Genomic DNA, 13,102 nt, shown 5'->3' with positions numbered 1-13,102 from the left:
GTCTGGCACATAACAGCTTTTTCTCCCCAAACGAGCAGCACTTGACAGTGTAGAAACTAGAAGATCAAAGTGCGATACAGTCTGAATAAGTGTTTCAAAGTACGTTACACTCTTTAGAGTTCGCAATCACTAGCAGACTAGGCAGTTGAAATATGGGGACCACAAAATTGTGCACTACAATACATACAGTATAGGATTACTCATAAGTAAATTCAGGGTTGGAAAACAGACACATATCAGTGGATAGAGCATCTATCCAAGTTTTTAATTCACACTGTAGATGCTCAAATTATAGCATAGTCTGACTGTAATTAGTGGATGATTTGTCTATATGTTCTGACACACCTACTACCTCAACTGGTGCACTCTTGTACTATGTCATCGTATGGATTGAACCCTGGGGAAACGTTCTATACCAGGCATGGGCAACTTTTGGTGACTCGTGGGTGTGATTCATGTACTACTTACGTTTGCGGGCCAATTTCTTCATGTGATGCAGCAGCAACGCTCCTAGTGCGGTAAGTCAAAACCATAGCATCTGCCCGTTTCCTGACATGTCACACTAATAAATTATGCCTCAAACACACTTTCTTAAGAGTACATTCATTTTATGTTCATCTGGAAAACAGAAAAATTGATACCACTGAGAAGAAAGCGAACTGTGAAATACGGTGACATCGAGTAATCCAACATGGCGGATATTATGAACTAGCACAGAACTTTATGCGTGAGCTTGTTCACGAAGTTATAGCCCCTACTATTATTCACATATGCGCATTTCAGGAGTAGTTGATAATTTTTGAGCCATTGTCGTGTGTTATCAACATTTGTGATCTATGAATGTGTAATACATATAGACACTAGGCAGTAAATAACGTTTTGGTATCGTTAGCGTATGCCTCCATAGCTGTGCAGGCAATGCAGCTGACTGCCATGCGGAGGACCCGGATTCGATTCTGCCTGGGATATTTTCTTGGTGTCAGGATTGGAATGGGGTGCTTTCAGTCTCGTGAGGCAAGCTGAGTAGTTACTTGAGCGATTAGTTGCGGCTCTAGGTAATGAAAAATAACAGTGCTTACGAGAGTGGTACACTGATCCTACACCCTTCCACACTGCATCCAGTGACACCATTGACAGAGGGTTTCACGACTATGAGTTCACACAACATCCTGTGGCGCATAGATGCACACTGCGCAGATGGCAGCGCATGCATGGGGAGAACAGTAGTGGTGGGGGTTACAGGCAGGCGTTTTAGGGGAAATGCTGTTCTAAACTGAAGCCTATGATCACATTTTTTGTAAATATTAAGTGAGGTCCTTCCATGCCCACACTTGAATGGTGACTATTCAAAAATATCTACTGTCACCTATGCTTTGGTTAATCTAAAAATAAACTTTTTAACCATTTGTAACTTTCAGAGAAATGTCATGAGTGGCGAATTTTGAGTACAACCTACACATTTCGCTTGGTGCCATGTTAAAATTTGCTCCTTTTGCCAAAACACAGCTGAGCTGACACAGTCTCACCTGACTAACATGTTGTGTGGATACTATTATGAACAATTCTGAGACAGTGGTTCATTAAGTTTATTTAGTGAGGGGACTCAGGAAAAGTAAGACCAGTAGCTCATGAAAAAGCACATTCGTGGTACAAAAACGTCTAAATGTCTTTATTTATGTTGTTCCGAAACCCGTAGCTTTTCTCGTGTCACTAGCTGTAGATGGCCCTTAAAATTATATTCGTTCATTGAAAAAGTCTTTAGTTACTGCAATGACACGGTAGATATTGAAGTTTTGCATAATAACCGCATGGCAAAATACTCTCCTCTTTGGTTGCTATCATTTGCCAAAATCTCATTTCGATATACGAGGAATGTTGTGGATATTTCACTCTGGCTTTATTGCTGGCGAGGCGCAATCGCAAATGTGTGTGCTACGTCAGATCACATTCCTCGAGATTGGTGACAAATAGATACCTCTACCCAATTCTAAAGAAAAATTCAGTACTATAGCTAAATTTCATACGCTACGACATATTATGAAATATGCACCAAACACAAAATCATAGTGACCTCTAGTTTTCATTTGCAAACTTTTCCTGATTTCGCTCACTACCTTACTTCCACGTAAATATCACAATAACTACGACCATTAACGAAGTGAAGGGGACATTATCATGAATCTGACATATAAAGCAATAAAGTGAAGTACAAATGAAGTTTTTTTTAACAAATAGTTTCAGTAAAATCGTTTGAGACAGATTACAAGTCGTGCGCTTTGAGTCTGTCATCGCTGACCGGCCTCCCCTTCTGAACGAACGAATGGACTCGCCCAGCGCTTTGGACAAAAGCTGGTCACTGCACATCGGCCACTAGAGATGGGCAAACTGAAACACATAACTGTTTCGAAACAACTGAAACAATACAATGTAATGTTTCGAAACGCTGTTTCGAAACAGTGAAACAGTTTGTGTTTTGTAATAGTACTGGAGGCGGGAACAAACTGCAGAAACAACGGATACGCTACTGGGATTCCCAAATTTCGTTAGTATGGATAATATATATACCCGGCCTGCTAATATTCATGCACACATTGTGGAGAATAGGCACATTGACAATAGACTCATGAATAAACCCACATAATTCGAAAAAATAACGAAGTATAAGAGAAAAAAATTTTTGTCCCTCAAGGTGTTTCAAATCATTACTACAAATCCACCATGCTTTCCAGCCCTTCCCGTTCACCATTACATCATCAATGATCCGTCAATCACATTGCTTGAAAGTACATCCAATTTACATAAATGTCTAAAAACTGCCACTCTACGCCTTTTCTAATTCAAAATGTTGTAGGTTTACTTGAGGTTTTTTCATGTGATTACTGTACATGAACAGAGAAGCATATTTTATAGATGTGAATTTAACTGAATGTTTTTCACACTTTTATTATTTTGAATGCGAATAGTGTGCTTTATTTTATTGTTTGTTAGTGTTTATAAAGCATATATTACGCCATTTCGGAATAGAGCAGTCAATTAGAAACGAAACTTCATTTTCGGAAATCTTAAGCATCATGCTGTTGTGTGTCAAAAAGATTTCGACACTCTTGAAAGAGTTTGATGAAGTAGTATGTCAAACGTATTTCCGTATCTGTGCCGTGCCCGAATCTCGTCCGAGACAAAGTGAAATGAAGCATCACTGTTTCGATACAGTTTGTCCGTCCAAGCACAAGTGGACTGAAACAGCGTTATTTTGAAACAACGATACAGTTTCTGTGGCTGGCTCGAGATCGAATCTGGTCCCGTTATGCGACACAGTGCGGAATGAAACACCACTGTTTCGAAACAGTGAAACATAGCAGTTTCGAAACAGTGAAACAGTTCCACGTATCGATACACTGTATCGAAACATAGAAACAGTGGCCAAGTCTATCGCCCACAGTACACTGCGCGGACTCTACCGATGGAGTCAACACAATTTCAGAGGTGAAAATACTTACTCCGCACCCTTCTAAGGCAGTGAGCTGTTTCTCTCACTCTCCGCACACACATTAGCACATGGGCCATAATGCCACACTTAGACTGGAAACATGTTTCTCTTTGTTGTTCAAATCCAGTTACGGTGAAGTGGCATTGCACATGCACAGAGTAAGCGAAACTTCCATGGGTCTGTGTCATGAGCAACAAACTTCAAGGCTAGCCGAGAGTCGGCGGAAATTCCCGAAAGTGCATGCCAGCCGAAATAAAACGTAATCGCCTTGCTCACTCTCCCATGGATTTCTACCGCGGGCCAGATTGAAACCAATCACCGGCTGGATCCGTCCCATGGGTCGCCTGTTGCCCACCGTGATCTATACCCGGGTACTGGCATGTGTCATTTTTCTGTACCATATTTCTTGTAGTCATGGGGCACTCTTTTTCTGAAATCCCGGAGGTATTCAGGAGTAACCTTACATTGTGTGGCATTTTCGCCGAGTATGCTTGGAATATAAGCACACGATCACTGTCTGGCGTGGCAGATTCAGTGGGAGCAGGAGAGTTACAGGAGTAACAAGCCCGATAGCACTGCCTCCCATCAGGAGATGTCTAAACATTGATAGCAAGTAATAACTGTCACCAACTCAATGATGTTTCTTACATCGATGTTAAATGATTAATTTATTGAACGTCCTAAAAAGCAGCGTAAAATACATATAAAATCATATTTATCAAGCTAGAAATATAGTAAAAATTAACATCCCGTATTGCAATTTTTGTTTACAGATTATAAAAACGATATTTTTGAGAAAAGTGTCCCTATTCGTGTATCGCGTTGTTGATAGAGCGTATTTGAGAATAGTCTTTCAGAAACTTTCGATCTTGCTGTACAGCTCACATACACTCCTGGAAATGGAAAAAAGAACACATTGACACCGGTGTGTCAGACCCACCATACTTGCTCCGGACACTGCGAGAGGGCTGTACAAGCAATGATCACACGCACGGCACAGCGGACACACCAGGAACCGCGGTGTTGGCCGTCGAATGGCGCTAGCTGCGCAGCATTTGTGCACCGCCGCCGTCAGTGTCAGCCAGTTTGCAGTGGCATACGGAGCTCCATCGCAGTCTTTAACACTGGTAGCATGCCGCGACAGCGTGGACGTGAACCGTATGTGCAGCTGACGGACTTTGAGCGAGGGCGTATAGTGGGCATGCGGGAGGCCGGGTGGACGTACCGCCGAATTGCTCAACACGTGGGGCGTGAGGTCTCCACAGTACATCGATGTTGTCGCCAGTGGTCGGCGGAAGGTGCTCGTGCCCGTCGACCTGGGACCGGACCGCAGCGACGCACGGATGCACGCCAAGACCGTAGGATCCTACGCAGTGCCGTAGGGGACCGCACCGCCACTTCCCAGCAAATTAGGGACACTGTTGCTCCTGGGGTATCGGCGAGGACCATTCGCAACCGTCTCCATGAAGCTGGGCTACGGTCCCGCACACCGTTAGGCCGTCTTCCGCTCACGCCCCAACATCGTGCAGCCCGCCTCCAGTGGTGTCGCGACAGGCGTGAATGGAGGGACGAATGGAGACGTGTCGTCTTCAGCGATGAGAGTCGCTTCTGCCTTGGTGCCAATGATGGTCGTATGCGTGTTTGGCGCCGTGCAGGTGAGCGCCACAATCAGGACTGCATACGACCGAGGCATACAGGGCCAACACCCGGCATCATGGTGTGGGGAGCGATCTCCTACACTGGCCGTACACCACTGGTGATCGTCGAGGGGACACTGAATAGTGCACAGTACATCCAAACCGTCATCGAACCCATCGTTCTACCATTCCTAGACCGGCAAGGGAACTTGCTGTTCCAACAGGACAATGCACGTCCGCATGTATCCCGTGCCACCCAACGTGCTCTAGAAGGTGTAAGTCAACTACCCTGGCCAGCAAGATCTCCGGATCTGTCCCCCATTGAGCATGTTTGGGACTGGATGAAGCGTCGTCTCACGCGGTCTGCACGTCCAGCACGAACGCTGGTCCAACTGAGGCGCCAGGTGGAAATGGCATGGCAAGCCGTTCCACAGGACTACATCCAGCATCTCTACGATCGTCTCCATGGGAGAATAGCAGCCTGCATTGCTGCGAAAGGTGGATATACACTGTACTAGTGCCGACATTGTGCATGATCTGTTGCCTGTGTCTAGGTGCATGTGATTCTGTCAGTGTGATCATGTGATGTATCTGACCCCAGGAATGTGTCAATAAAGTTTCCCCTTCCTGGGACAATGAATTCACGGTGTTCTTATTTCAATTTCCAGGAGTGTATTTAACTGCAATTTTTTATGTTTGCAGAGATAGTATACCCCGTCCTCACAGCTTTACTTCTGCCAGTATCTCGTCTCCTACCTTCCAAACTTCACAGAAGCTCTCCTGCGAAACTTGCAGAACTAGCACTCCTGGAAGCGTCTGTGAAGTTTGGAAGGTAGGAGACGAGATACTGGCAGAAGTAAAGCTGTGATGACAGGGCGTGAGTCGTGCTTGGGTAGCTCAGTTGGTGGCTGGCACGGTAGCTCAGCGTGTTCGGTCCGTGGGTTAGCTGCCCTCTATAATAATAATTAAAAAAAATGAGTTAATGTATCAACGATGAACTTCAACAAGTGTCATAGGACGTCCACCTCGAACAAATACAACGATCAATTATGAACAAATAAGATTAACACAAAAAAAGTTGGTAGAGCACTTGCCCGCAACAAGCAAAGGTCCTGAGTTCGAGTCTCGGCTCATCACACAGTTTTAATCTGCCAGGAAGTTAGTTATCTTTTCTTGCGCTATTTTATAATGTTCAGTGCGTAAATTAAAATTGAGTCTCCCGTTTTCCAAAAACGTATCGACGTGTTTTCGTCCACACGAGAGCATGAAAAGTAAAGGGATTAGTCCACGCTTAGCTACAACAGCCTATTTTCCTGTCTGAGTTCGTCAAAAGTTTTGCATCTCCCTCCTCTTGACGCTTGGTCACATTTGACAAGTCAAGAAAATTGCAGTGGTGTCTTTAAAAGACATGTTCAGAAGAAAGGTTCGTTTAAATGACGAAAAATTTATTGACAGTGGCAACAAGTAGCCTAGCTTTTTGACAACATTGAAGGTCGACATCGATGTTCCACAGATTTCAGTAAGGATACTGAAACATCGACGTCTAAACTCCCAGCAACGGTAATTTCTTAATAACGATGATGATAGAATACCATACTTTTCAGTGCCTTCTGTAATGCTGTACCCAAAAGTATCTGGACAACTGTTGATGGACTGTCTCCATCCTTCACATTTATGACGGGTTGAACTCTGCTGACAACCATTTGAACGAGGTTTATGAATGTTTGTAGAAGAACGGTAGACCATTCTTCCTCAGGGGCCGAAACTGTAGAAGGTAGTGATGATGGATGCTGTGGTCTGGGTCGAAGTCGACCTTGTAACTAATCCCAAAAATGTCTCATTTTGTTCAGGTCGAGACTCGGGGCAGGCCAGCCCATTTCAGGACTGTTAGTGTCCACAAACCATTGCCTCACGGATGCTGCTTAATGACAGGGTGAATTGTCATTCTAATACAAACAACTGTTCCGCTACTGTCTACAGGAAACAATGTTGTAAAATGTGTTCATACCGTTTCGCATTTAGAGTTTTCTTAAGGGCAACAAGCGGACCACGTCCTAACCACTAAAAACATCCCCATAGCGCGCCACTACATTCTACATACTTCACTTTTGCCACTACACGTGATGACAGGTAATGTTCTCGAGTAATTCGCAAACCCAAACCTTTCCATCGGATTTCCACAGGGTATAGCGTAATTCATCATTCCAAATCACTCATTTCCAGCAACCATCTGTCCATTGGTGCCGCTCTTTAGAACACTTTAAGCCCAAAATGGTTCAAATGGCTCTGAGCACTATGGGACTTAACTTCTGAGGTCATCAGTCCCCTAGAACTTTAGAATCACTTGAACTTAACTAATCTAAGGACATCACACACATCCATGCCCGAGCCAGGATTCGAACCTGCTACCGAAGCGCTCGCTCGGTTCCAGACTGTAGCGCCTAGAACTGCTCGGCCACTCCGGCGGCACACTTTAGGCATCGGTTATCAATTAGGGATGGTGATTATCGTTAAAACAGCTTGTTTTCTGTTATATAGGTTTTCTTCGACTCCAGTTTGAACCGACTGTTAAAACCGCCCAAAATAACAGATTTCTGAAGTAATCTATTTTCGGTTTTTTGTTCCTGCTATTTTCTGTAATAAATGCACAAACGGAACAAAGACGGAACAACTTTGACTGCGTTAGTTTCGTGATGCGTAGAATCAAAAACATTAAATTAAATAGGCAAATAAAACAAAACTTAGTCCGCCCACCGTTTTTTTTTTCGAAAAGTGATTGAATACTAGAAAAAATCACCTGTATTCTCCTACTGATTCTAATGTTTTGAAACTCTGCTCAAAAATCATGTTTTAATCAGGTGTCGTACCACTGCTTGGGCTTTATGAGGTCAGTACTAAAGAGTAAAAACAGGTTTCTCCGAGTTAATTTGTTCGATTTCAAGGGCAACAAGCGGATAAAATCCTGTTATGTAGAGACAGGCAGCAGATCAGCCGCTTTCTATTTTTATCGTAAACTATGAACTTTTCTCATCATATGATGTCGCAAGTTTGTTGTGGCTCCTCCCATTTTTAATTTTTCAAAGGAAATGGAGGATTGTACTTCATTGATACTGCACTTCTTAAAATAGTTCCAGACTAGAGATGATGTCATTCTGCAATACAACTGATGTCCGAACGACAGTCAGAGGCCAGCTAATAGGCCAGATGGAACATGTACTCGCGTATCTGCTAATAGGCCACGCCACATGGTAACAAATACGTTATAGTCACAGCAACGCTGTACCAGTCCTAATGGCGTGTGTTCCGTTGCTCGTTTCTGTCGTCATTATTATCAAAACAGCATTGACCGCTTTTAACGTTTTGTATTATAACGCAATATTTCAAATGAATGGAAATTTTAGCAATGAAAACTACTGGTTTTTATTAAAAACAGTTTTATTTCGAAACCAAAAATTTCAGAACTGCTGCTATGTCTAACTGATATTTTGGTATTTTTACCCAGTTGTTATTACAAAATAAAAAACACATGTTATAACCATGGCCAAAAAACTACCGAAAAATACCGAGTTTTCTTAACTGAAATATCGGTGCCTGTTTCGACCCGTCGCTTTTTCCCATCTCTTTCGCCAAGGGTGCCCATACGATAGTTTGTGGGAGGGGGGGGATGCTAGCCCTGGAGGTATAGATTATTTTTAATATTTTGGAAGACGAGTGGCGACTTCTAAGAAGTCACAAAAAAGTTCCACTTCCGATCTGCGTAATACCGACTTTTAAATCATTTTCTTGAAAGAAAAGCAGCTGACTGTACTGCATTTTTTTCCATTTCCTGAGAGCTAAGGGGAGGGGTGGGAGGGGAGTGCGGCACACTCTTTCTCCTGGGTATGGGCACCGTTGTTGTTTGTTGCTGACTGCAGAAGTATGTGACTTACGATGAACTGTTCGCCCATTGTACCCTATTCTTTTTTAACTCCCTTTGCACAGGCACTGCGCTAGTTGGACTGCTGATAGCACTTTGGACCTCACGAGTGGTTCCTTTCTCTAATTAGACGCTATTTTTTTTTACAACGACCCTCCACAATGCCTGACGGTTCCTGTCCGCCAGTATTTGAGGTCTCTCTGGCCTTGGTTTAGCTGTTGTTGTTCCTTCGTGGTTCCGCTTCACAATCACATCACCAACAGTCGATAGGGTAGCTTTAAAAAGGTTAAATGTCCATGATGAACAACTTCCTCAGGTGAACATCCAATGATTAGTCCACGTTCGAAGCCACTGAGCTCTGCTGACACATATTGTCTCTGTGCTGACAACAAAATAGTCGTTGCCTACCTTTGTACTGGCCAGTCCGCCACATGTAGTAGTCAACTCCGCACTACATGGCGGTGACCCGACGCTTTCGATGATGATGTTTGGTTTGTCAGGCACTCAACTGAGCAGCCATCAGTGTCTGTACAAAGTCCCAATCTTTACACAGTCCAATCTAGTCACTTTCACGAATGATGACGGAATGATGGGGACAACACAAACACACCTAGTCCCCGGGGAGAGAAAATTCCCAACCCGACAGGGAATCGAACCCAGGACCCCGTGATCCAGAGGCAGAAACGCTAGCTACTTTTTTTTCTGGTCTCATTATGTTCGTAATTGATTGTTGCGTTTGTTCGTCACATGACACCTGTTCAAGTTCATCATTGATCCGTTCACTCAGTTTTATATAATAAAGGGCAGCTAACCTTCTGACCGAACACGCTGAACTACTGTCCACAAGACCACGAGGTGCCGACGACACCTTCGATCAGACAGTGTAACTGCTGTGGCGCGCTACATGAACATCATACTCCGCAAGCCACCTAATGATGTGTGGCGGAGGGTACTTTCGGTACCACTGTCTTATCCCTCCAACCGCGTTCCATTCGCGAATACTGCATGGGAAGAACGATTGTCGGTAAGCCTCTGTATTCGCTCTAATTTCTAGAATTTTCTCCTCGTGGTCAATACGCGAGATGTATGTGGGTGGAAGTAACATGTTGTTCGACTCCTCCTGAAAAGTATTGTCTCGAAATTTCAGTAGTAGCTCTCTCCGTGATGCACAACGCCTCTCTGGTAATGTCTGTCAGTGGAGATCGTTTAGCATCTCCGTAACGCTCTCTCACCAGCTAAACAGGGTGTTTCAGAAGTGATACTCTATATTCAAGGATATGACAGGAATAATCATTCGAAACAAAAAAGTCAAGTAAACATGGGGTCTAAAGCACATACCTTAAGAGCTATGGGCAATTGTTGTTCTTCGATACTGTGAAACAAATCCTTTCTACTGCAATCTCTTTGCTTTCAGTATTTTCGGAAGTGGTAGTATGGACTAAAACAAGAAAAAAGTCCAGTAAACATATTCCCTAAAACGCATAACTTAAGAGCTATGAGCACTTGTTCATCTTCGCTATGTTGAAACACAACTCTTCTAATGAACAAGTGCTCATAACATATAAGGTATGCATTTTCGAGCACATGTTTACTGGAAATTTTTTCTTTGTTTGGACCATACTACCACTTCCCAAAATATAGAAAGCAAAGAGCTTGCAGTAGAAGAGATTTGCTTCACAGTATCGAAGATCAAGAATTGCTCATTGCTCTTAAGGTATGCGTTTTAGACCCCATGTTTACTTGACTATTTTGTTTCCAATGATCTTTCCTGTTACATCCCTGAACATTGAACACCACTTTTGAAACACCCTGTATTCTTTCCTAGCTAAGTTCGGCAACGGGCGGAAACAATCCGAACGGACCGAAATCATCCGACTGCTCACCGACTCCTCTGTTCCTAGAAGACTATCTACACTACTGGCCATTAAAATTGCTACACCACGAAGATGACGTGCTACAGACGCGAAATTCAACCGACAGGTAGAAGAAGCTGCGATATGCAAATGATTAGCTTTTCAGAGCATTCACACAAGGTTGGCGCCGGTGGCGACACCTACAACGTGCTTACATGAGGAAAGTTTCCAACCGATTTCTCCTACACAAACAGCAGTTGACCGGCGTTGCCTGGTGAAACGTTGTTGGTTGTGATGCCTCGTGTAAGGAGGAGAAATGCGTACCATCACGTTTCCGACTTTGATAAAGGTCGGATTGTAGCCTATCGCGATTGCGATTTATCGTATCGCGACATTGCTGCTCGCATTGGTCGAGATCCAATGACTGTTAGCAGAATATGGAATCGGTGGGTTCAGGAGAGTAATACGGAACGCCGTGCTGGATACCAACGGCCGTGTATAACAAACAATCGAGATGACAGGCGTCTTATCCGCATAGCTGTAACGGATCGTGCAGCCACTTCTCGATCCCCGAGTCAACAGACGGGGACGTGTGCAAGACAACAACCATCTGCACGAACAGTTCGACGGCGTTAGCAGCAGCATGGACTATCAGCTCGGAGACCACGGCTGCGGTTACCCTTGACGCTGCATCACAGACAGGAGCGCCTACGATGGTGTACTCAACGACGAACCTGGGTGCACGAATGGCAAAACGTCATTTTTCTCGGATGAATCCAGGTTAAGTTTACAGCATCCGTGTTTGGCGACATAGCGGTGAACGCACAATGGAAGCGTGTATTCGTCATCGCCATACTGGCGTATCACCCGGCGTGATGGTATGGGGTGTCATTGGTTACACGTCTCGGTCACCTCTTGTTCGCATCGACGGCACTTTGAAAAGTGGACGTTACATTTCAGATGTGTCACGACCCGTGGCTCTACCCTACATTTGATCCCTGCGAAACCCGACATTTCAGCAGGATAATGCACGACCGCATGTTGCAGGTCCTGTACGGGCCTTTCTGGATACAGAAAATGTTCGACTGTTGCCGTGGCCAGCACATTCTCCAGATCTCTTACCAATTGAAAACGTCTAGTCAATGGTGGCCGAGCAACTGGTTCGCCACAATACGGCAGTCACTACTCCTGATGAACTGTGGTATCGTGTTGAAGCGCATGGACAGCTGTACCTGTACACGCCATCCAAGCTCTGTTTGACTCAATACCCAGGCGTATCAAGGCCGTTATTACGGCCAGAGGTGGTTGTTCTGGGTACTGATTTCTCAGGATCTATGCACCCAAATTGCGTGAATATGTAATCACATGTCAGTTCTAGTATAATAAATTTGTCCAATGAATACCCGTTTATCATCTGCATTTCTTCTTGGTGTAGCAATTTTAACGGCCAGTGGTGTAGTTACAAAATGAAATGGTCGTATGGCTTTTATTGGCCGGGATATCCCCTTAGGGTACGGCCGCCGTACTGCAAGTCTTTATAGTTGACGCCACTTCGGCGATTTGTGTCTCAGTGATGATGAAGAACACACAACACCCAACCCCTGTCGGGAATCGAACCCGGGCCCCCTAGCGCTACCGCTGCGCTACGGAGGCGGACATCGAGTTACAGGATTGTGCACACGGTACGTACCATGGTACTCGCCGGCTACTGAGCTCGGTACTCACCCGGACCACCGCCGCTACCAGGAGCAGTATCACCACCGTAGCCGTTGCCAGCGACGCCGTGTGTGCTTTCATTGTGGTGTGATGGTGATGTGCTGTCGGCGCTACAACTGCGCAACACTTTTAAAAAGGCTCAGGGGCGGCGACTCGCCGGCTAATGATCGTCATCGACGTCTGCGCGTCCTTGGCAGCCCCGCTTCCCGGATTTGCACTTGGCCAAGCCCGCATTAGCGGCTCTCAAAAACACAGGCTACCACTGGGTCTTTAGGACGCGCTGTCCTCGACGCCCTTCCACCTCCGCAGCTAAGCTCATGGAAACACGCAATTTTTTTCACACAGAGACTGACGACATTCTGTCCAAAAACAGAAGTGAACTTATGAGACATCAAATTGCTCCTCGGAAACAAAGTTCTTGGCGTACAGACATTTTGCAACATTCTTGCATTTATGAGTTTGCGAAACATCACCCTGCTGTCATTGTAACCTG

The 13,102-nt window shown here is 44.7% G+C and overlaps 1 protein-coding gene across 1 annotated transcript in view; it reads right to left on the bottom strand.

Moving 5' to 3' along the window:
* Window positions 1-12,756, bottom strand: part of LOC126161415 (general odorant-binding protein 83a-like) — a 44,948-nt gene extending 32,192 nt beyond the window's left edge. The window contains exon 1 of the mRNA XM_049917205.1: window positions 12,619-12,756. Within this exon, the coding sequence (XP_049773162.1) occupies window positions 12,619-12,690 (72 nt within the window). The 5' untranslated portion in view covers window positions 12,691-12,756. The remainder of the gene's footprint in view (window positions 1-12,618) is intronic.
* Between the last annotated feature and the right edge of the window lie 346 nt (window positions 12,757-13,102).

This window comes from Schistocerca cancellata, chromosome 2 (assembly GCF_023864275.1).
Source record: "Schistocerca cancellata isolate TAMUIC-IGC-003103 chromosome 2, iqSchCanc2.1, whole genome shotgun sequence".
In the NCBI taxonomy this organism is placed as follows: Eukaryota; Metazoa; Arthropoda; class Insecta; order Orthoptera; family Acrididae; genus Schistocerca; species Schistocerca cancellata.
Note: the sequence above shows the minus strand (reverse complement) of the source record. Positions and strands in the feature narration are given on the sequence as shown.